This window comes from Macrotis lagotis, chromosome 1 (assembly GCF_037893015.1).
Source record: "Macrotis lagotis isolate mMagLag1 chromosome 1, bilby.v1.9.chrom.fasta, whole genome shotgun sequence".
Classification (NCBI taxonomy): Eukaryota; Metazoa; Chordata; class Mammalia; order Peramelemorphia; family Peramelidae; genus Macrotis; species Macrotis lagotis.
This window is the reverse complement of record NC_133658.1, coordinates 329,032,650-329,057,918: the sequence shown is the minus strand read 5'-3', so window position 1 is coordinate 329,057,918 and position 25,269 is coordinate 329,032,650. Positions and strand designations below refer to the sequence as shown.

Genomic DNA, 25,269 nt, shown 5'->3' with positions numbered 1-25,269 from the left:
ATGGACATTAGAATTCATTTAGTTCAGTTCCCTTTATGTGCAAGAGCATGCCTCTTAAGAAACAATGCTCAAAACTTGAAGTCTTCTCATAATCTCATGTAACTAATAACTAAAGGTTTTTTATAAAGTACATGTTACAAGATGATTTTCTGTTAATCAGTTCATACACATTTATATCATTCAATAAACATTTATAAATTGCCTACCATATGAATGACACTGTGCTATGAAGTAGACATTGGGAATATAAATCATTATTCTCAGGGAATGTACACTGTAATTGGGGAAACAAGTCCATAGTAAAGTATAAGAATAAATATAGAAAATACAAAATAGACGAATCAGAGGAAGCCATGTTTAGAAGGAATAGATAGGAAGAGAAGATGAGATGAAGCAAGAATAAGAAGGGAGTATTTCAAATGTGAGGAAAAGTCAATGCAAAGGAAGGTGTGGTGAAATAGAACGGCATGAAAATAAAAAGACAAAAAGGACTAGTGTGGTTGCCTAACAAACTGCAAGAGCAGTAGTGTCTAATGAGGCTAGAAAGATAGGGAGAACAGTGGTCTATAAAAGGCATTAAAAACTAAAGAGTTTATATTTGATGCAAGAAATAATAGGAAGAAATTGAAATTGAATGAGCAGGGAAAGTGGCAGGCTCAGACCTGGATTTTTACGAAAATTCTTTATTTGCAATGTGTAGAAAAGATCAGAATGAGGGAAGAGAGAAAGAGCAGAACCAATTAGGTGACTAATCTAAGTAAAAGTAACAAGAAAGTAGCTATGAGAAGGGAAGTGATATAGAAATGGTCGTACCCAGCAATTGATGGGATATGTGAGATAAGGGAGTGAGGAATCCAGCAGAGTGCTAAGGTTATAAACCTAGGGGACTAGAAGAATAGTAATGTCTTTGACAGAAATAAGGAAACTGTTAAAAAAAAAAAAAGAGTGGGTTCTGAGGGAAAGAAAATCAGTTGTTTTGAATATGGTGATTTTGAGATGTATCCAGGACATACAATTTGAAGTGACCAACAGGCAATTATTGGTGCAGAACGGAAGTTCAGGGGAAGAGATTTCAGACAAATCTGGGTCATTTGCATAGAAATGGTTACTAAATCAAGGAAATCCAAGAAATCACCAAGAATATAGAAGAAAAAAGGTCAATGAGAAATTTTTAGGGAGAGGTCATGATAGGGAGAAAATTCAACAATAGAAATAGGAGTAATCTGAAAAAACTAAGGGGGAATAAACAGAGTAAAACTGCATCATGAAAACTCAGAGAAAAATATTCAAGCAAAAAGTGAGTCAGCAATGTCAAGTACAATACAAAGCTGGAACCAAGAAAAATAAAAATCAAGAAAAGACCATCAAATTTGGCATTTAAGCAATCACTGGTAACTTAGGGGAAAAAGTAGTTTAAATTGAATGAAGAAATTAGATGCCAAAGTAACAAGGATTTACAGAATGGGTATAGGAGAAAAGAAGTGAAGGCAACAAGTACGGATAATTTTTACAAGGAGAACATAGAATGAGGGACTGATAGGTTCTAATATAGGTTTTTAAAGGAAATGGGGAAAACTGATGTCTGAGGGCATTAAAGAAGAAATCATTAAATACAAAGAAGTTTGAAGAAGGAAAAGAGGGAATGGGAAAAGCAAGAGAAGGGGGGAAGGGAGAAAGAGGACGCAGGACATCACATTATTAGATCTAGATAAAAGGAGAAGTAGAGAATGACATCAAAATGACAGAAGGAAGAAGAGGGAGTTCATGGGCAATGGCCTCAGGGTTTCCTTCTTCTGTGGGTCTACAGGAAGCATAATGTACTACACACAAGATCTGAGGACAAATTCAGATCTTCTACTTACTAGTCATGAGGTCCTAGATCAATCTCTACAACTCAAAGTTAGTATGAGAAATGTGATCGGGTTTTTTGTTGTTTTTCTATTTTCCTATTTTAAACATCCCAAAGACCGAGAATCAGGAAACCTGAGTTCAAATCTGGCCTCTGGGCAAGTTCATTTAACCTGCTTTACCACAGGCCCATAGGAAGGATCAAATAAATTACTATCTGTAAATTAGTCAGCACAGTGCTTGGTATATAATAAGCACTTAATACATGCTTATTCCCACCCAACCACACCCCTCCCCAAATATGATATCCTACCTGGAGCTATGTAACCAGGGGCAGCTGCAGCTCCAACAAAAGCTCCTCTTGCAAGGGTTCCTCTTCCTCTCCCCCGAGCCGCCTGGACAGCTGCTGACACAGCTGTATTTACTACACCCTTGGCCTGTTATCAATAACACATCCTGTTCATTACTTATAGAAACTGGAAATATCATCATCTAATCTCTTTAGTGCTTCTATCATATACACCAAGACACTTTGGAAGACCCACAGATTCTTAAAGATATATATTCTTTCCTGGGACACAAATCCTATTCCCTCTATTTTATTTAAACTCATGGTCACCAGTTTTCTGATGAGAAAACCTTTCCACTCCTGACTACTTGAGTCCTTGGATGAAGAAGTCTGTCATCAGACCCTGGATTCAAAGTCCTTCAAGTTATACCTATCATTCAAGGACAAGCTGAGAAATACAAAAACTCATTAACAGAAACCTGGACACAGAAACTCATGAAAATATCTAATATAGAGAGGGTTGTGATCTATGACAGTAAAGGTAGCATCCAAACTAATATGGATCTTTTAAGTATTAAAATAAAGCTAATAATCCTAAAGAGATTAGGTTAGCAGTTAAAACTAATAAATAAATTTATGAATTCTACTATAATGTACTGTAACAAAAAAGCACCAGACAATTTATCAGAAGTCAAGTTGATCTATTACCAGGTTATTGCAATATGTATTTGAAAAAAAAAATGAAATAGAAGCCTTTAGGATTTTGAACCCATGGTCATTAAAAATAATTTTAAGGTCCTCTATCTTTAGAAGTCCTAAATTTAAATTCCAGTTCTAAGAGTAACAAGTTGTATGACTCTTAGGGAAAGTGACTTCCCCCCCACAGTGCTTAAATTTCCATAAAATGGTAATAACAACAACATATGCATTACTGTATTTACAAAAATACAAGAAAAAACTTTGCAAACTTAAGCATAATAGCTATTACTATTACCAATAGTACAGCAAAAGGGCAAGTTTTTTAATTACCAAACAAAATCTAACTTGGGTGGTGGGGTTGTGTGGGGGATAGGAAAAGGTGCTTAAAGCAAAAAACAGGAAAATGTTGACAATGTTAGACAATTCCTGTCCAAATAAAACAAGTTTTTCATGCCCATCATAATTTAAATATCAGAAATAACTGTGTTTGTCACCAAACTGCGAAGTTAAGAGACCTAAAAAAATAATGTGAAAAATACATGAAGACACTGTTTTTCAGTTCATTCCAAAGTTCCCTCATTCTCCCCCCATCTCTTTGGCTTTTTTCTGCTCCAACTATATTATGATCCACAATATTTTATTATCTCTTAGTTCAAATAGCTTGAATTTTTCCCTAGTTCTCATTAAATAAAGTTCAAGACTCCTTAGCATGATAATCAAGATCCTCAACAAATCTGGTTCCAAATCACCTTTCCAGTCTTAATTTATTTCAAATACTTATTTAATAGCATCAATTAGATACAGAATAGTGTTCTTAGGAATGGGAATACAAAAATGAAAAATGATATACCCTGCCCCAATGTAATTGGGGGTAAAAAAAGAAAAAGGAAATAGAATAAGTAGGACTTTATCAGGAAGAATATCATTTTCCCTCATTGTATTTCATAATCAATGCTCTTGTCCAATCTTACTTTTAAAAAAGTTTTTATTAGGGCAGCTAAGTGGCACAGTGGATAGAGCACTAGCCCTGAAGTCAGGAATACCTAAGTTCAAATCCAGCCTCAGACACTTAATAATTACCTAGCTGTGTGGCCTTGGGCAAGCCACTTAACCTCATTTGCCTTGCAAAAACCTTAAAAAAAAAGTTTTTATTGGGGCAGCTAGGTGGCACAGTGGATAGAGTACAGGTCCTGGAGACAGAAGGCCCTGAGTTCAAATCCAACCTCAGACACTTAATAATTACCTGTCTTACCTTGGGCAAGTCACTTAACCCCACTGCCTTTAATTAAAAAAAATTTTTTTTAAGTTTTTTATTGAAACAATGGACAATATATTTTGATTTGTCATTTTAGTGAGTTTTGCGGTAGCTCGGTTTTGTTTATTAAAGCATTCAATAAACCTACAGGGTGTTGAATCAAATTATATTGCAGACCACATGCATTTTGGACAACTCTGTTCTAGTCAGTCGACTTACCTTTCCCTGAAGTAACCCTCTATTCATCTGTTGAACTCTTTCCTACACACCTAAAATTAACATTCTCTTCTTTGCTCTCTAAATAATCCTTTAAGCATATTATGGTTCTCATTCCATGCCTTCCTTATCCTAGTGCTCACCCAGTTCTTAGACCTTATTCAATACTATATATGTATTCTATTTGATTATTGTTTTTTTCCCCAAGTAGACAACTCATTCCTTGGGAATGAAGACTTGTTTTGCTGAACCAATGTAAGGAACTGAATCAGGTGTGTTGAAATATGATATAAAGACAGATACAGAACACACCCTAAACCCCCTCTTACAAACTCCAGGTGTATTTTGCAAAACCTACACCCCATTGATTTCAAATTTCATAGCACAGATATACAAACTCTAGTGGGCCATAATACGTCAGAAAGCCCTCAAGTAGATAATAACAAGATGTTATATGATATATTACCAACCTCATTAAGAGCAGACAGTGGTCATCAGGAATTGTTCATCACAATACATCACCAAAAAAAAAAAAAAAAAAAAAGAAAAGAAAACTGCTAAGTTATGAAGAGATGGTCTATGTGGTGGAATGGGAACTAATACAAAAAATTTTTAAAATCTCATATAAGAAGTAATCTAACAAAGTCAGTACCTAGCACAAGACCTACTCAGCAAAATTTGGTAAATTAAAACAAAATTTAAGACAATAAATCATACCTGAGGAATAATCTTCTTTTTCTTATTATTTGCTGCATTGGGTCCAGAAAATAGCTTCTCCAGGGCAGCTAATGCTGCACTGGCTTTTGCTACCTTCTTATTTGGACCTGCACCACGGAATTTCTGTCCATCTACTTCTACCTAAAATAAAATAATTGCACTTTTACCCATTAAAGATGTCATATTCTAGTTTGTTAAGATTTTTAAACAGAAATAATTAAATCAGGGAGGAATTCTGCCCCCTCTCTCCAATGCCAGTACAAAAAATTATCTAAGTATACAAGATTCCATGAAGAATATAAGTTAAAATGTGTCCCCAAAAAAGTTAATCTCAGTTGGGAGAGAGAGTTCTCTCTCTCTCTCTTTTTTTTTTTTTTTTTTGCTCTGTCAAGATGAGTCTTTTGACCATCTTTCCTACTCCTAATTTCTTGTTTTCGTCCACAACCTTTTCAGCTCCAATGGTATTGGTAATTTGGACATAAAGACTCAAGCAGAAATATACTCAAAATAAGGGAAAGAATCAGAAAATCTCAGAGATACCCATAAATGTTCTCTACAACTCCCAGAAAAATGATTGATCATCCTTAGTTTGAAGGCTTTATAATGGGAGAAAACTGCATACTGTCTGAAGCAATTCATTCCACTTTGGGTGGATCTGATCTGTACATCTAGCCAAACTCTGACCTTCTGCAGTTTCTCTTCATTACTCCTACTTCTGCCATCTGGAGCAAAGGGGAATCAATCCAGTCCTTCTTCCCATGGTAGTGCTTTCAGCTGCATAAAGGAAGTAGTTCTAGGCAAAACATTCACAGTGCCTTTCACATTCCTTCTCATCATCTTAGTTATCTTCCTTCAGATAGAATAGCATTTAAAAATGTCAAGGAATTAGGAGCCTTATAAAGGTAATAATTTTGCCTCTCTTTAAAAATATCAGTAATGAGGAGCTTACTACCTTCTTCTGAGGTACTCCATTCTCCTTTTGGATACTAAATAAAAGTTTTATACTAGGTCAAAATCTGCCTCTCTTCCACCCTAGATTTGCTCAAAGTAAACCAGACACATTGCAGACTTTCAATGCACTTCCTAAACTGTTATTTACCAAGAATGAGTCTCAATGCTCCAAATATAATAGAAGGAAGAAGAAAATGGAACTATCATCTCCCTTTCTCTGAAGAGTAGTGTTTCAGTCAGAAAACTTAAAGTTGTACATTTCTAGAGAGACAATTCCTCTGAAATGACTCAAAGACTGACTGAGTTCTTATTAAACCCACCTCCATAACAAATCGCTTATCATGGCTTCCACCTGTTTCAGAGATGAGTTCATATTTAAGACCTCTTCTTTTTTCATTGAGCTCCATGACAGGATTCTTACCACTTGCTGTAAGGATAGGGCCCTGAGTTCTTACCTGAAAAAAAAAAAGGAAACATTAACTTGGTGAATATATTAGATCACATAAGTTTCAGAAATCTGAATTCCCTAAATTACTTGTTCTAGGAAAACAAACTCTTGCACTACCGGCTATGTAAGATTAGAATACATTCTGTAAAACAAATGATTGAGCAAAAAAAAAAAAAATAACCTGTACTCCTTACTTCACAATATTATAATGGTTAAAGTACTGTAGAAAAATTAGAAAACTTTTCTTTTTTTACTTTCTAAAGATCTATGATTTTATCAGTGTCCTTCCTCCCTTTTCCTGATAGAGATTATCAGGAGTCTTTTATAAATTGTTGTCATTGAATAATTTATCACTATTACTCCAATCTGATGAGAGAACTGCTTTAAGCTTAATTAGGCTTGTGCTCAGATGATAAGTTCATCATTGGACCCAAACTTGAGACTTGATAACAAGCTAACAATCTTCCAAAATCCAGGGTTACTTTCTCATCACAAGGTAGTATTACATCCTGAAAGAAGACTTTAAAGGAATTCTGAAAACAATAGTGTTATTAAAATGTACACCATTATTATTATTAGTGAGAGGTATAGAACCCAGGTGTGTAGATTCCCAATTCAGTATTCACTCTTACTTTTCCAAACTATGCCATTCTCAAGGAAGAAAAATAACTTTCCAGTCCCTGTAGCTATACCTAGACTATTTACCAATATCCACAGTGTCAAAGAAGCATCACTATAACTTCTATTTTAAAAAAGGCATTAAAAATAGCCAAGTGGTAGGGGAAATAATGCACATCATTAATAAAATTAATAATCCAAATCTATAGCATTAAGTTCTAAGTTTTCTCTCAACAGACCTATGGAGGGAATGAAACAGCATTATTTCATTTTACAGATGAGCTAACTGATACTAATATGCAAGTTGCTAGAGTCTACACCTAATAAATAACAACTATTATTATCCTCATTTTCCAGACCTCAAAACCTATCAATCTAGGGGAGCAAAGGGCTCTTCATTAACCGATCTGTGTTCATTAAATGGCTTATGCTTATCAGAGTGTGAGAAAGAGTCCAAAATGTCCAATTTCAGCAAATATTCTTGCTTCTTTGTCAGGAAGCATTTTTACTTGGGAACATGTTAAAACTAACCACATTTCTAAAATTCTTAATCCAGTTTCTAAAATTTCAATTTTTGCAAGCTAACAACAAATAACTTGTGAATCTAGGTTATTACTGCTCCCACCCAGTCAAGTTCTGCTCCCATATCTCCTTTTGGGGAAGTCATGACCTTAGCTTCCTGAAGGAAAGCTATTCCTTGGTAGAGTACAAATGCTGACAACTTCTACCAAGTTAGAAAGACTTCACATACAAGCTCAAGAGACTATACCAGTTAACAGAGCATCATAGCAGTAAACAGTAAGTCTTATCATCACTGAATAATTTACAATCACAGCAACTACTGAACCTAAGGTGCTGATTCTGAATATTTTTTGAGTATAATAGTCTCTTAATGCAAACTTTCACAGAATCTCATATAATAGTAATAAATCCCAGTGATGATAAAAATAGCAATGCTGGGTACACATACAAATTCATGAATCTCTTTGAATAACTCCTCAGACCTCCAGTAGTCCACTATTCACAAGCTGGGAATCAACCATTCCCAGGATGCTATTTATGTAGAAAAAAACAGTCATTATCAATAAGATCCATCAAAGTAAAATATTGTTATTAACTATCTTTTCAAAACTGTGCCACATTTCAATGGTGGTATTACTTCATTTTGTTTTAGTGGGAAGAAAGGGAGATGAAACCTCCCATCCTCATGGTTACAAAGTTGTATTTCATAGATATATTTTTCCCCTCCGTAATTCTATCTAAAACCCAATAAACATATTCTTAAATATACACTAAAAAAATCCCCCTCACACCCACACATTTTGTAATTTTTATCACAATCCATATTGTGATATGTTCCCCCTTCTCATGTACCATGTTAGCATCTTCTAATACCTAGATGGAGTTGTAAATTTTTCAGTATTTCAGAATGAACAGTTGTTTTCTAAACTTTCTCACTCTTATGGCATTTCCTCAAATAGATGCCAATTTTCTTGTGAGAAGGAACATACCATTTATTTCTTTTGTATCCAGAATTTCTGAAAGAGCAGGACACATCAAACGTGTCAAAAATTCAGTAAGGCCGTGACTTATGTTGTTGATAATGAATAAATATTCAGAAAGCAAAGACAGTAACAAAATTTTTTCTTTATCTGGACATATTGAAACCTAGTTCTCTAAATGTTAAGTTCAGTGAGGGATGTCTTCTGAAGGAATAGTATAAAATTTCATTCTTAGCTCACACAGTATTTTCTATTATAAACCACATTCTATATATTATCTCATTTGATCTGTAGAACATCCTGCAAAGTGTTATTCCTCCCACTTTATAGACAAGGAAATTCAAGTTTAGAGAGACACTCACCATCATAACTAATAAGATATTGAGAGTTGGACTTCAATCCTGATCTACTGACTTCTAGTCTAATGCCAACTACCTCACTAATATTTATCTCACCTACTGGAGGTCCCGTCAAACACTGGGCAAATTCAAAGCTCTAAATCTAAAGTTTAGGTAGTGCTATTTTCATTGTATAAGTCTGTAACAATGTCAATTCTGACAAACAGAAATCAAAAATCATATTGGTATGGTATCTCATGAAATATTTTCTCAACAATTGTGCTTTACGGTGGAGAATTTAAGTACAATCTTCATTTTACTGATGAGGAAATGGGAACTTAAGGAAAATGACCATGGCTCCATGACCATTCAGTCTCTGAATGTCAACATCAGAATTTGTATCAATTCTCCTGATTTCAAATCCATCATTCTTCTTTTTCCACTATACCATGCTACCTCTCCTACATCTCCCTGTCTCTTACCCTTTGCTAATCACATTACTGAAATATTGCAAATGTTCCAAATTAATAATGACTATAGAGCTTTTTTTTCATGGACCCTCTGCAGATGTTACTGACAAACCTTTCTCACATTCAAGGATTTGAAGAAATAACTAATACCTCTAAGGTACTGGAGGTTTCAGTTGTAGAATTTCCAGTATTATTGCTTGAGTTTGAAGACACCGTTTCATTCTTGCCTTCATTATCTGACTTTTCATCAGAGCTCATACATTCAATATCTGCATCAAAGCCTGTTGGATAGCCCATTGCCTGCAAAACCTACATGAATATAAAATGCTAATTAGTTAAAAATAATATACTTTAAACCAAAGAGCTAATTATATGGATGAAAGGAAAGCATGAAACACCATCAAAGTTTTCCATGTTCAATTTTTATCTTTATCTATATAACCTTTAATTCGGGGGGGGGGGGGGGGAGTCAACCAGTGTTATATTGTAAGAGAAAGAGAGATAGAAAAACTGGAAATTACAAGCTAGAGAAATCAAGTTCAAATAGTAACAGAATGAAATTCTAAAGTTGTTTCTAAAGTCCCTACTCTAAATATTGGTATTTTTAATTATTAAAGTCAACATGAGACCAGGCATCTATTAATAATAACAGTCAAAGGATTTCTCATGAATGTGCTCATATATGAGAAAATGTAAATTTAGGGACAAAAGGTGTGAGAACATATTAAATAAAAGCTCAATGAATTTACCTTCACTGCTACATGAAGTTTTGCTGTTTTCTTAGATGGTCCTGATGCTTCATAAGTTGTGCCATCCACATCTACAGACATTGTGAATACTGGTGCATGAACAGGGCCAGACTGGGATAAGAGTTTATACTGGAGACCAGGCCTGATCTGGTTTAGTCTCATCAGGGCATTCATTAGATCTATTGCTTTACTGTCCAGAACTAGAAGATGATGAGAACAAGAAAAATGAAAAATTTAAATAATTGAGAAATACTTTATAGTCCTTGTAGCTAAATAATCTTTGCTCAAGAAAAGCAGCACCAGTTATAAGAGGGGGGAAGCAAGGAACAAAATTGCCAACAACTGCCTTTTACCTCTATTCTGCTTCACAGAAATTCAAAGATTCTTCACAGCTCGGTTCAAGAGCTCCCTTCCTCAAAAAAAAAGTCTGCATTTTGTAAACATTTTCTGTTTACTTAAGAAGTAGGTGTACATGCTATTTTCCTCTATAAGCTCCTTGCAGTCAAAGATCATGTTCTTTTTTATTCCTCTGTATCCTTAGCACAAAGTAAGATGCCAGGTATTCAAGAAATGCATTAGAATATGCTAATTAATTCAGACTCAAGATTAGGCACTTCATTGGTACAGGTGTCTACTGCATTATTAGCCATCACAGTCCCTCTAGAACTAAGTCTACAATTCTATTAGAGGCTATGACTAGGAAAAAACCATCATGAAGTGGTGGCTAAGTGCTCAATGGTGAAGAATTGCCTTCCTGTTTTTAACCAGGTTGGTCATAGTCCTTTAATTTCTCTAGGACTTGTCAAAGCAATGCAATTGGCTGGAACAGCCTATCTAGAACCCCGAGTCATTTGCATACTACAAAAAGCATCAGTGTAGGCCTTTGACAGAAAGTTCTCTTAATAATCTCATTTAATTCAGTGTATTAAAGAACTGTCATTACTGTAGTAGGTTATTACATTTACTGATATAAACTGCAAATTATTAAATGGTCTTCATGAAAATACTATGGTTCAAAAAAGTTTCTTTTCACCCAGTGGTCAAATTTCTTGTGATAAACCTCTATGCTTTTCTAAGTTGATCTTTAGATAAGACAGTTGGTTTACAGGTTCTTCTCAAAGCCTGTTCACCAGATTAGGAGCTGTCAAATTATATGCTCCATGCGCATAATTTCTTCACAGCATGATGAATAACGGGCAGATGATAATAGAAGAATTTGTTAAATACTGCACTATAATTGCACATGAGATGGCAATGAACTTAAGAAAGTAAGCCAAACACTAAAGAAATAATCATTGCATTAATATCAGTATCATCCACCTCAGAGCCAAAACACAAAATTTTCCTTTCAATATTCTCAAAATTCCAAAATTCATCTTTGAATATGTTCTCTTTGATGCAAGAAATTTTTTCCAGGTCACAGTTATTTTAGCTGAAGAAATATGGAGAGTACAATCTCAACTTACTCTTCCTTAAGTTTCGCTTCATCTTTTTATTGGGATCTTTATCATCTAATCCATCTTCAAAAGGTCTCTTCAGAGCTGAGGAACCAGCACCTGAGAAATGCATAAAAGGATGTGTTAATCAAAAAAAAAGGAATATTCAATCACAATTCTGTCACTCATAAAAAAATTGTCATTTTAACAATTGCACAAAAATGGTAGTAACAGGTACTATTCTTCTCATTTTACAGATGGAAAAAAAAGGAGCTAAGTTGAAGAGACTTAGTTAAATTCAAAAAGGTAGAGGCCGGATTTGAACCCGGGTGCTCCTGGCTCAAGGGCCAATGCTCTGTCTGCCACCCAGCCACCCCTACTATTATTACTATTTTATTTTGGGTCTTTTTTTTCTTCTTTTTGGTTTTTGCAGGGCAGTGGGGATCGGGTGGCTTGCATGTCACATGGCTGGGTGATTGCTGGGTCTACGGGGCTGGATGTGGGCTTGGGTGCTTGTGGCTCCAGGGCTGGTGCTTCGTCCATTGAGCCACCTGGCCATACCTACAATTATTATTATTTTTTTAATTTTAATTTTTTTTCTCTCCCCTTTACTTTATCGCCCAAGCAAGTCTATATTCATGGGGGAGGGGTATTTTATTTACTATTAAACAAGAATATTTTATTAATGTAAAAAAAATTTGTACAAAATGAGAATTTAAAAAATTAAATTAAATTAAAAAAAACTAAATAAAAGTAAAAAATAAATTCAAAAAGGTACCATGTGCTTAAGTCAAACCTCATCTTTGCTAAAGCCCAATTCTAGTATACTTTCACTACACCAAGTTGCTTCTCTCCTCATTCAAATAAGAATATTCTGAAAAAGCAATTTTACAGCCTTTTAGTCAATGAATTTCTGCCAAATGTTATTTATCTGTTCATATATGTACCATTTGATTAAAAATAAAACTAATTATACACACTGAAGTGTGTCTTGCCATTACCACCTTCACCTTGGGGAAACAACTTTAGCTGTCTTGATGTCCCCATCTATATAGTTCCTCCCAGCTCTAAGAAAGTGTGTGAAGTAGGTCTGTGCTTTGAAACTACAGTCTAAAGACTGTATTGGTATCCCTTCCTCCTCCTCCCTTGCCTCTGCTTTAAAAAAAAAAAATCCTTTCAATATCCATTTCACATACCTTTTTCTCCAGGAAGTCTTTCCTAACTACTCTTTTACAGTTTATTTTCAACAGTAAATATTTTGGATACTTATCTCATGGAATCATAGTCATTCTATTCCTTTAGAATAACAGTAATAACACTATACTATGTTTCTTGAAAGCAATTGTTTCTATTTTTTTTTGAAAATCAGAACACATACCTCCTTTCAACATCTAGAACAAAGTTGAATACATAGTAGGTACTCAATAAAATCTGTCAGATTTTATTGTTGGCCAGTATCAGATTAGGCCAAAAATTTAATTTTTGATAGGAAAAAATAGCCCAACTTACATTTGCACAGAACTTAATATAAACTATTGGTTTTGACAACAGTCCTTTAGCAGTAGACAGTTAAATTATTATTATCCCTACATAACAAGAAAGAACCATGAATTTCAGAGTGATGATGAATGAACACAGGAAATAATGCTGAAAGTGATGTTAAGAGATCATGCAAACTACAATTTTTATCTTAAAGAGAACTAAAGCCAGAGTTATGAAGTGATTTTGCTTAAAAGATGTTCACATATTAAAAGCATTACTGTTAGTATTCACCCTTCATTCTTTTTTTTTTAGGGTTTTTTTTTGAAAGGCAAATGGGGTTAAGTGACTTGCCCAAGGCTACACAGGCTAGGCAATTATTAAGTGTCTGAGACCAGATTTGAACCCAGGTACTCCTGACTCCAGGGCTGGTGCTTTATCCACTGCACCACCTAGCCGCCTCCTTCACCCTTCATTCTTGAAGAAGACTGTGATATCAAAGATATGATTCCATAACATGTAATTGAGATGGATTTAAGGTGAAGAGGTTGTGCGGAGTCACTGGCACTGTGAGTAATCACTGTGTCACTAGTCACTAATGCAGAGTCACTAGTCATTGCGCAGTCTCTCTAACTGGCCAAATATGGATCAGGATAACTGAAGATAGCATCCCAGATACAGTGAAAGACCTTGGCCTTTCAAAACTAAGCTCTTTAATAGATCTCTGAGGCAATGCCCATTCAGTGATTAAGGTTAGATAAGAAAATGAGGTAGAGAATGACCTCTTTAACCTTGTCCAGGACCTTAGTCATCCTGACCTTATCTGGACGCTGGACTCAGATGGCTACACAGGTCAAAGTGAGGTGGGTTATTATTCCACACAGCACTCCCTCACTTAAATCAAAATCACTTGTATGTAATGGCTTCAAATCCATAATGTCATGGTCTTCTTCCAGAACAAAGAACAAACAACAACCTAAGAGCTGCCCTACTACTGGCTAGTTGAGTTTCTTGCTCCTCTCCTTTTTTCCTCTTACCTTCTCTCTGTCCACAAAGGATATCTTTACCTGTGGGTGGTTCTGCCCTAAGGAATGTAAATTTTGATCTGAAATCTGACAAAATAAGTTAAGATTCACAGGCCTCAAATCACTCTGGCTCTAATTGACTGTCCAACTTGGCCAGGTCCCTGGCCAAGACCCACTTGGTCACCATTTGGGTCCTGTTGGTTAAACAGCAAATTGTTTCTATTTTTGCCAGAAACCCTAAGGATTGTCCCCTCCTATAACCATTACCACATCCTAGGAGGACATATCCTATTTCTCAAAATCTGTTTCTACAAATTTTATAAATAAATATGTCAAATATAAGTAATATCCTTATTACCTACAATTGGCATTTTATACACTGATTTTTTTAAATATATTTATATTTATATTATGTTTAGAAGGAGCAGGGTGAGGCTCATTTTAGCTTTGGACCATAGAATAACTAGCAAAACCAACATATTTCAGGTTTTCCAAGTGCTCATGTTCTATATCATTTACATTAAAAGTTCAAAGATAACTTCAATAAGTTTCATATTTCATAATGCTAATTTGAATTCAAATCTTTTTATGAGGTGCCAAAAAGGTGAAAAGTGCAGAGGGGACTTACAGAACCATCTCAAGTAGTAAGATTAAAAGGGGACCTTAGAGACTATGCAATGCAACCTAATCATGTTAAGAAGAGAAAAATGAAGGTCAAAGAGGTTAAGTGATTTGCCAAAGTTCAGACAGTAAAAAAGTCAAGATGAGAACCTCGGTGTGTTGGCTTCCAGCCTAGGGCTCTTGCCTCTTTAAATCATTCTTCAATGCTCAATAAACTGATACCACAATAGAAAGCTTTGCAGATGTTTTCACAAAAGGTTGGAACAATACAGAGATTAACTCCATATTCTGTAATCACCAAGATTTACTGTCTCTTAAGAGGAAAATATTGACTTCAGCTACCTCTATTAATCAATATGTCCCACTCAGATCAATCTTGATGTCTGTTCCAATAGAAAATAATATGTACTTTTTAAAGCAAATAATAGGAGAAAAGTTAAGGGGAACTGAAGTCTGTTCCAATCACACTCCAGTTCATTTAAATATAACATGAGCTGCTTCCTCCAGCCTGTCTAGAATTCACAAGCTGGCTTAAACTGTGTAAGTTTGCTGCTCAATCACATTAAATGATGTGTCAATGGGCAAAGCTTTCTTCGCTGTGAACAAGCCATTCAAGGAAATCATAAATTTTAGAGCATAAAAGAGACTTAAAAAGACTTAGAGAAAGGAAGTGTTTTGCCCAAGCATTATCATCTCTACTTTGCTGCCTCTTTCCAAGCACGTGCCAGTAGACACTGCAAATAAAATTATTTGTAAAATATCAAAAAAATAAAAATTTAAAAAACAACGGAAGGGATTTTCTTTGAAAAATACAGCTTCAGATTTTATTCAGTAAGATAGTAGCAACTTAATGTAGTTGAATGAGCACAACAAGTTACAAATATTAGGGTTCCAGTCATTAACCTTTCCAAATCTGTTTCTTCATCTCATGCAGCCTCCTTAGACAATATGGCATTGTTGAAGGAAGGTTCGACAAATACTATTCTCCTTAGTTAGATTCGTAGTGCTGGCAAATTAAATGTTACTGGCCCAAGGCTCATTCAAGGAAAGTAAACCCACTTTAGGAAAACCGGGTAAAGCATGTACCCATACAGGGAGGTTTTTCATTCTAAAGAATGTCTTCTTATCTTTCTGAAAAACCGGTCAACTATGTAAAACCAAGAATAAAATTGCAAGGAAAATTACTAATTCTTTCCAGTAAATATTTATCAAAGGCATACTGTGACAAATCCTCATGCTAGGTATCATGAACAATAAACAAGTTTTTTATCTTAAGAGACGTGTTTCTGTTAGAAACAGAAGTAACCTTAGAGATCATGTAATCCAGCTACCTCAGTTTGTATGAGACATGGTCCAGAGAGATCTAGTTTCATTCTTAAGTAATGATGTAAACACAGAGATCCTTGACTTATATAATTCTATTCAATTCTGGTTACATCAAGATTCTCTTTTAAGAATGGCAGAACGAAGTCGTGTAGGTATTGAAGAAAAGGGGAGAGTTTTTTTTACTTTCTTCCAAATGCCTTAGATAACCAGTTAAATTTCACTGGCAGAAAGGATCAAAGGAAGTTAGATATGAAACTTGAAAGAATTTTACCTAACTACCCTGACTTTAACATTAGAAACTGAGTCCAAAAGGGGTTAACTGACTTATCAAAGTCACATAAGTCAGTGGTATTCAAAATTTCAAATTCAGAACTCTTTCTATTACTCCTATCTCTTTGCATACAGAAAGTTAAGAGCTCAACAGAATTTAGAATAGAGAATTTATTCAGGCCCAAGGGTTGAATATTCTCCACCATCCCTCCCCCACCCCCAACAAATAATAATTACTCACCATCTTTGTCAGTAACAGACCAGGAATATTTCTGGAAAGGTTTATTAGATGGGAGGGGATCCATCTCCAACACTTTGTAAATCTGACCAAAAGCTGATAGTCTGAGTGCATGCTGAAGAAAAAATTTTTTTCATATAGTCACATTCATTAACATGCATATCTTCCCCACTTATTCCCCCACTCCAAAAGAATCCTGAACCATCAGTAAGAAAGTTATAGGATCAACAGGAAAGACACCTTATCATGAAGACAAAAATCTAAGATTAACAGAGTAGAGAATAATATTCACCATTAAAACATCATAGTCTAGGATTTCATCAATCTCTTAAAATGAATAGAAATCCCCCATTACAACCTCCCAGACAAGTTGTCATCTAATCACTATTTGAACACCTATGGTGATGGGGAACTGAGTATTTTCCTAAGGGAATGACCTCCTCTTTATAGATGCTTTCTGGATTATCAATGCTTCTGCTATAGTTTGGTTTCCAGAACTAGAAAGAATACTCCAAATGCTATATGATTAATGTAGAGGTTAAGTACTAACATTACAACTACTTAACCCTGAACAACAAGTACTCTGGACATCATTTATTATATAGCTGATTACTGCTTTTGGTTGCCATGTCACATTGTTTTATTTTTACTGATCTTGTGATCCACTGAAACCTCCAAATGTTTTATCGAATACACTCTTGTTGTATGAACTTATATGTGGAACAGAAATTTAGATCTTTCAATCCACTCAAATCTTTCCAAAAGAACATTTACAAAGGAATTTTCTGTTTTAGTCACAAAATGTCAGCTAGATACAGGTCCTGAAGATTAATGTGCTTTACCTGAGCACTGTGTGTAATGTCTTCTTTTTGCTGAATTGTCATGTAACTCAATGCATCAGTTGGATCCCTCTCACAAGGATCATGGAGACCAGGTCCCCCTAAAAGAAAAAAAAAAACCAAGGTACAGTTTATAAAGAGGTTAAAGTTTTGGGGAATTAGAGTCAAATCAAAAGTTAGGGGCAAGATTGCCTGTTCCCACATTTAACTTCTTTGCCTGTTAGTACCATGAGCTTTAATATTTGCTTTTAATTAAAAAAAAAAGGCTCAAAATTACATCATATTCTGAAAGCAGACAGAAACCTAGTGAAATCCCCTCATGTTACTGGGAAGGAAAATAAGACCCATAGGGAAAATGAGTTGCCTAAGATCACAGAAAAAGTTTAAGGCAAATAAAAATTAAGATCAATCACTTCAATTCTCCTTGAAAAAAAATATTTAACATGTCTCATGTCTCCCCCCCACACTCTAAACATCTACAAAGAAGTAATACATATAAAGAGAATATGATTTACACTTCTCATACTAACCCCAAATCCTTAAAGGAACAATAATACAAAAAATAAGAGCATAGTTTATGTGCCCAAACACAGTCATAGTTACATATTTCATGAGTTCTTTTTAAAGAACTTCCATGAAACAAAAAAAAGATTATTTTCTAATCACAGAATATAAGTAAAGCAATACCAACTGACATCTTGCATTATTAGTAACTTTGTGTTAGTAAACAGAAAACTCAGATTATAATGACTAAAAGATGAGCTTTTTCAATGCAGCACTTCAAATTCCCTCCATATATCTAGTTAAGAATTCCAATAGGAATACCTCCCCCATACTACTGTACCATGCAGAGCACATTTGGCAGACATTTTAAAACTAGACAGATGAGATTTTACTTATTTTTGCTCCCAGAGTTTGAAACCCTTACCAGGAAGAAGTATTCCAGATGCCAAACACTCCATTACTCGTCTCAAAGCTTCCCCAGCGCCCAAAGGTCTATTACAGGTACCTATAGACTTTTCACATATAAGCTCTAGTGGCTAAAAGATATTAAATTACAAATTAGTACATGCATCAAGTGTTAAAAGGAATCCAGTTAAAACGTGAGCTAATAAATCACTATGAGTATTGGACAAGTCACTTCTCCCTGGTTCTCAAGTTTCCTCATTTATAAAAGAAGGGGGTTAGACTAGCTCTATAAGGTCACTAGGTCACTTCTAGTTCTAACATTCTATGTGCTATGTTCTAACATTCACAAACTCACAGAACAGAAGGCAAGGACATATTTAAAAAAGAATGTTAAAACAAAGATTGTTAAAACTATAAAGTGCCTTAGTCATAGAATGCTAGAATCCAGAATGCTGAAGTTGAATATGATAGAAAATCAGAGTGTACAATCATATAAGGCAGAATATTATGCTAGATAGGACCTCAGAGACTATACAGTTCAATCCCCTCATTTTTACACACAAGGAACTGAAGAAGAGAAAGGTGAAATGACTTGCCAAAGGTCACATAGCTATGCAATTCAAACAGCAAAGAGCATCACAAACATCAGAAGAGGAAATTGTCCATTGTGGTCTAGATCAAGCACTTAAAATAGTTATAAAAGGGCATTAACATGTACCCATTCTTAATATTATTAGATACTCATGATGATTATGGGCAGCTTAATCAGGTCATAAAAGATAACATTTTCTTGATTAATCTGTGGGTTCTCTTTTCAATTTTCACTTATTATAACAATGATGTTGCTATTCCAATGGATTTTAAAGATGAAGTCCACCATGGGAATTCCCACATCAAATAACGTTTGCAAAAACAATACGCACTAGAATATAAATTCTCTATATCTGAATATATATATGTACGTATACATATATTCATTACTATAAATTCAAGGGTAACTATTATAGTTTCAAAATTTAACAAAAAAAATTCTTTTTATGTATCAGATTCAACCATTCTCAACTACAACCAAAAAAAAAAAATTTAAGGCCAAAGGCTTAAAGGTTTTTATATAAGGGGATTCTAGTATAATGGAGGAAGCTGTGTTTTTTTATTTTAATGGTTTTTGGAAATATTTGCCCAACATACTCAACAAAAGATGACAGCAAAATAGTCTTTCAAAGATAATGATAGGATGGATCTTATTTGCATTGAAGTACTGAGTTAATCAGTATGTAAACTGGATATTCCCCAATTTAGGGATAAAAATTTAAGTGAAACTCATCTCAAAGAAAAATGGTGACAATAACTAAAAACACATGTTCTTATATTTAAAAAATAAACAACTTTCAGTGTTATTTAATATGGCAGTGAAGTCTAATTTTTTTTTGTACATTATGATTATATAAAAACTCATCCTTTCAAAAGGATTTAATTTTAAAGGTAAACCCTAAACTTAGATCAACAGACTATAATCATGTATTGGTTGTACCCTTGTTAAGATTACAAATTCCATTACTGGAAGATTAGATCTGGAAAGGAACCTAAAGATCACCAAGTCCAACACACTAATTTTACAGATGAAGAAATTGAGGTTCAAAGAGGGGAAATTATTTAAACAAAGTTACACCTATGTTAATTAACAGAGTTGGAAACTTGTTTTTAATTATCTCTCTCTCTTGCTGTCTAGCACAAAACAACATGTCAGGCACTTAATAAATCATTTCTAAGTGAATGGTGAGAAATGAACCAAGGATGTGCACAGCACTAATACTAGGAGATAAAGCCATAACATGCATATGATCAAGATGAGAAGTGCCAGATGCAGATCACAAGACTTCAAATGGGCTCATATTTGAAAAGGGAATATCTGATAATGTTTTTCTCAACCATTTCCTAATGAGACAAAATCAGGAGTATTAAAATTCAGCAGGAATATGGAATTTCTGAAGGCTTCCCCAAAACGGCAGCCTAGGTATTTGTCAGTTTACCCATTAGCCATTTTTTTACGTACTTACCCATCCTTTTAATGGAGCCCATGTGGGTACTCTGTTGCACAAATCACGCAGAATGCGGAGGACAATTACACATGATTTTAGTCCATTTGCCCTTGCCTAAAACAAACAAAAGGGTTCCAATACACCTACTGAAATCCATTCTTCATTTTATGCACAATGGCCTTGGATAGGTCCTTTATAAATGATTACTAATTAGGCAGTTAATAAATCAGATTCATGCAAACAAACAAACAAAAAAAAGCAAGATTTGTGTTTAGAAAAGGCAGGCTCAAAAGTAAAAGAGGGAAGCTTAATGTTATAATTGCTTTTGTAGCCTCATGATAATCAAATACCCATTAATTATCTATCCATCTGTAACTTTTCCCCCCAGACTTTTTTCCATTTTTTTTCATCACCTGAATTTCAAAGAACTAAACATCAAATAAGTACTGATTCATATGACATTCCACTTGTGTTCAAATGGAAAGGAACCATAGAACACAGAAATATGGAATCAAAGACTCTTAAAAAAAAAAAAGGACAAGCTGTAAAGGGGCCTTAGAAGACATACACCTCTCACTCTCAGTTTACAGAAGGAAAAATTAAGACTCAAGAAAATAAGTGACTTGCCCAAGGACTTTGGAACCAAATTCTTCTGACTTTCAAGACTGGTGTGTATTTCTGCCAAACCATATTGTCAAGTTAAGCTATTCCAGTCAGTATTGACAATCTAACCCTCATAAGGCTACAATAACAATGAGGTAAGAACAAATAGCCAACCTGAAACCATTTGGCATGTCGGAGAGACGCCAAGGCGTTCAGGCATTTCTGCCTGTCCAATAAGTCCGGAGGGTCTTTCATCGAAACATTTTCTACTGGTAAAATGGGATAAAAAGAGATAGATACAATTTGACCAAGGGGTTTCTGTCACATTACCAAAAAGAAAAACAAAACAAAAGATCGCAGCAGCATCTCAGTGAGCTAATAAGACTCCCAGAAGGTTTAATGGTGTTTTAAGAAGTGCACAGTTATTTCATTCAACAGCCATTAAAAGTAGTAATGTGCACATGTATAAGATAACAGAAAGGCAGGCATTCACTCAGTAAACAGATCAATGACCATTGCTACATACAGTCTGGGATCTTATTAAAAATGTATTAACAATAACACATTGTTGCAGGACATAAAATAGGGATGTAGCACTTTTTCCTTTTTACTCAAACATTTTTAGGTAGAAACTACTGAGCAATAATCATTTTTCTTTCCAGAAAGGGATTTGGTCCCTGATTGGTTCACATTTAATCTAAGTTTACTTTAAGAAAGATTGGCTAAAATTCTCCACAGCTATGTGAAATTACTTATTAATCAAACAATATTAATCTCTTAAATCACCTAGGGAATATGTACCTCAACTCCTTTTGCAAGCAAAAGTTATTTTAAATCATGATAGCTTTGAAGGTTTCAAGTTTTCTGTGCATCTAATTTTTTTGGGGGGGGGAACAGGGGTTGCAAGGCAATGGGGTTAAGTGACATGCGCAAGGTCATACAGCTAGATAATTATTAAGTATCTAAGGCTAGATTTGAATTCAGATACTCCTGATTCCAGGGCTAGTGCCCCATGTGCATCTAATTTTTAATTTCCATTTGTCATACCTAAAATTTGAAGGTAAACTCCATATTAGAATTGGAATGTCCAGTATGTAAATTATCAACAATATCTACAAGTTAAAAAGATAATTTTAGCATTTCTCTAGCAATAATTTTATGAGATGAATGGTGCATGTATCATCATTTCTATTTTACAATATTATGCAATATACTTTTACAATAAGGAAGAAAAATGTTAAGTAACTTGACCAGGATCATGCAACTAAAGAAATAATTGTCTAACAAGACTCAAATTAGAATCTTTCAGCAATAGGTCCAGTGGTATTTTCTCAATGACACACTGTCTCTAACAGCTTTAATCTGGTAAGGGGAGAAAAGAAAAAATTATACAGCCGAAACAGAAAATGAAGCTAGTTAATAAATTTAAGTGTAAGCCCCTTATGGGCAAGATTAAAGTCATATTTACCTATTTATCTCCCCCAGAGACTAGAATGGAATGGTCTTGTACATAGCAAGGAAATATTAAGTTAATAAATTTCCCACATAAAGGCCAAAAATTACTGAGATTTTTTTTTAAATGAATACTTTGGAAATAAATTCCATAAGGTCAATTCCCAACTCATTATATGATCTAAATCTGAATAATCACTATTTACTGTCATCTTTTGGGTGTTATATTTTTTTGTGCAGCTCACCAATCAATGTGTTCAGACTTTTCCCACTAAGATATAAGTAAAGAGGAAGGGGGGGGGGAATGAAAGAAAAGGAAGGAGGTAGAGAAGAAAAAGGGGGGAAGGGAGCAAAAACGAGAAGGGAGGAATAAGAATGAAAAGGAGAAGGTAGATGGAGACGTTGAAGGATCTTAGTAGGAATTTTTAACTGAAGGTCCATGAATCTAATTTTGTTTTTTAACATTCTGGTAATTATATTTCAAAATTATGATCCTATTAATTTTACTTTACACATATAAAACTATTATCCTGAGAAGAGGTCCATGGGCTTCATTAGACTGTCAAAATGACCCACATACCACCATCTCCTCCAAAAAGTTTCCAACTCCTGTCCTTTTAAAGGGTGGTGCGAGCACCTGTTATTTTAACACTGATATGTCCACTCCCTAACATGTTCTAGGGAAGCTATAACTGCAAATTCAATATGTATTTGGCAGATTAAAAAAAACAAACTAAAAGCTACATTGTAAAATTCTACAGAGAACAAAACTCTTTGTCATTCTGTGGTACGCTAAGCTAATTGTGTTCACCAAAGGATGAAGTGCTACATGCTTATTTTCTGACCTGTGTGAGCCCCGAAGCAGATATTTGCATGTGTTCCCATCATCCATTGCAGTATAACCCACAGCACTAGACAGGGCTGACTTCCAACCCCCTTTTCCATAAAAACAGAAAATGCAAAAAACAAAGTTTGATATCATTAGTGGGTGTCCTAGAGTAGGAAATTCCATGGTCTGAAAACTTTATTGAGATTCAAGATTGATATCACATAATGCCTCCAATTATTAGGGAACACTTGTACTGACCGTTTTCCATCAGTACCTAAAAGTATAACCATGGGCAATACATGCAAGCATCTGCAAAAAAAGCCCATATAGCAGATAAAACAATTACAATAAATGAGTAATTAGAATTTTTTGAAAAGTTAAAAACGGCAAAAGTTGACTGACTGCAAAGTAGTCTAAACTATCAAAGGGGACTGAACCTGAATATTCTAAAGGTTTATTCAAAATTAAATCACTATTTTAGAGGTCTAGAATGCCAGCAATAGAGGGGATCTCAGAAATCATTTCATTCCATTCCTTACCTCTAATTCCAGCTAAACAATTTACAACTAATAATAATGATAATCATAAACTTACATTAAAAAGCAGTACTTTAAACAAGTTTGCATCCATTATTTTACCAAAGTGTTTGTGAAATTTTGGGTTGCTGTTTTTTGTTGTTGTGGGAAATTAGGGTTTATAATCAAATGAGGGGCTGGAAGGCAATTATTCCTCAACTTTCACTCAGTAACAAAAGGATAATAATAACAACTGCATCTTAAAATTTTACATGTATTCTGTAGTGAGAAAATAGCCTCTTCCCAATATTCCTGTAAAGGTAGATGGTATAAGAATTATTCATTCTATTTTTTAAGAGCCATCTGAGGCCTATAAAGGTAGTGTGTTTAGTTCCCAGACAAGTTAACTAAGAAATGGAGGAGTCGGGACTCAAATATGACTCAGATGTGATTCTTGGATCTCCTACTTCATAGTTGAATGATGTTAAGAAGCAAACAGAAGTTACTATACTGCCCTGGACAGTCAGCACCCAATTTTAACATTTTATTTTTGCTGGCACCAGGATGCCCTCCCCCCAAAAGGTAGAAAATCTTTCACATTGATATCACATTCAATCCCCATAGAACATGCATTCAACATCTTAGAAAATGTTTACATGATTTTGTTGCAGACAGTCAACATTTGGTGTTAAGATTCTACAAAAAAATGAAAAGAAAAAAAGACAGAAAAGAATAAAGAGAAAGAAAGGAAGGAACAGGCAGTGAAGAGAAGACAATATTCCTTTTTACACCATAATCAGAATGGCCATGTTTCTTCATGCTCTGCCAGTCAGGAAGTGAACTACTCAAGATTTTCCAGTGTATTTTCAGAGGTTGTGGTTTTGTAGTTGGTTTCATTTTTTAATTAAATAAGAAGGGGATAATATGTAAATGTTTGTTTAAAATTTCTTTTTAATCAAACATTATACAGTCAAATTCCAGGATGTTTACCGATTTTCTCTCTTCTAATTTTCCCTTGCTAGTAGCTTCCAAAACACTTTATATCTTCTGCATTAGATAACTACCTTATACTTACAGAATTTTGGGGTTGAAACAGACCTTAAAATGATCATCTGGTCCAGTGTTTCCCAACTGTGGAAAATTTTTTTTACCAATCCACAAAACTTCTAACAATATCAGCTAACATTTACCTAACATTTCAGAGTTTACAAAGTGTTTTATGTAAACCTATTCATTCATTTGATTCGCACAACAGCCTAAGGAGATAAGTATTATATGGATAAATAGTTTATAGATGAGGAAATAAAGTCCAGAAAGGAAATGTGACTTGCCCAAAGTCACACAGCTGGTAACCCAGGATTTAAATCTGTCTTTTAAGTTCAAAGTCAGTAAGTACTCTTTTCAACTATTTTGCACAGCCTCCCCAGCACCTTAGCTGGTGCCTGGTATTTGCTTCACTTACTAGTTAATTGTTTCTTTATATTCACAATGTCAATCTACACTGTACTTCTTTAATAAATGTTTTATTGGATTTGACTTAAATTATACCATGGCTATCTAATAGGGGCTTATTTTTTTGCTTTTTTGT

General features: G+C 34.6%; 1 protein-coding gene across 10 annotated transcripts in view; it reads right to left on the bottom strand.

Annotated features, from left to right (window-relative positions):
- The window catches only part of STRBP (spermatid perinuclear RNA binding protein), a 143,371-nt gene that overhangs the window by 8,004 nt on the left and 110,098 nt on the right, over positions 1-25,269 (bottom strand). For 7 of the 10 annotated variants that reach the window (XM_074211622.1, XM_074211625.1, XM_074211621.1 and 4 more), the window contains 11 exons: positions 21,060-21,154; positions 20,301-20,396; positions 18,263-18,374; positions 17,338-17,435; positions 16,499-16,610; positions 11,567-11,656; positions 10,101-10,300; positions 9,502-9,660; positions 6,296-6,430; positions 5,025-5,165; positions 2,162-2,285 (listed from right to left, as the gene is read on the bottom strand). In XM_074211622.1, the coding sequence (XP_074067723.1) occupies positions 2,162-2,285; positions 5,025-5,165; positions 6,296-6,430; positions 9,502-9,660; positions 10,101-10,300; positions 11,567-11,656; positions 16,499-16,610; positions 17,338-17,435; positions 18,263-18,374; positions 20,301-20,396; positions 21,060-21,154 (1,362 nt within the window). The remainder of the gene's footprint in view (positions 1-2,161; positions 2,286-5,024; positions 5,166-6,295; positions 6,431-9,501; positions 9,661-10,100; positions 10,301-11,566; positions 11,657-16,498; positions 16,611-17,337; positions 17,436-18,262; positions 18,375-20,300; positions 20,397-21,059; positions 21,155-25,269) is intronic. The other 3 variants (XM_074211628.1, XM_074211629.1, XM_074211630.1) reach the window with 3 other exon arrangements.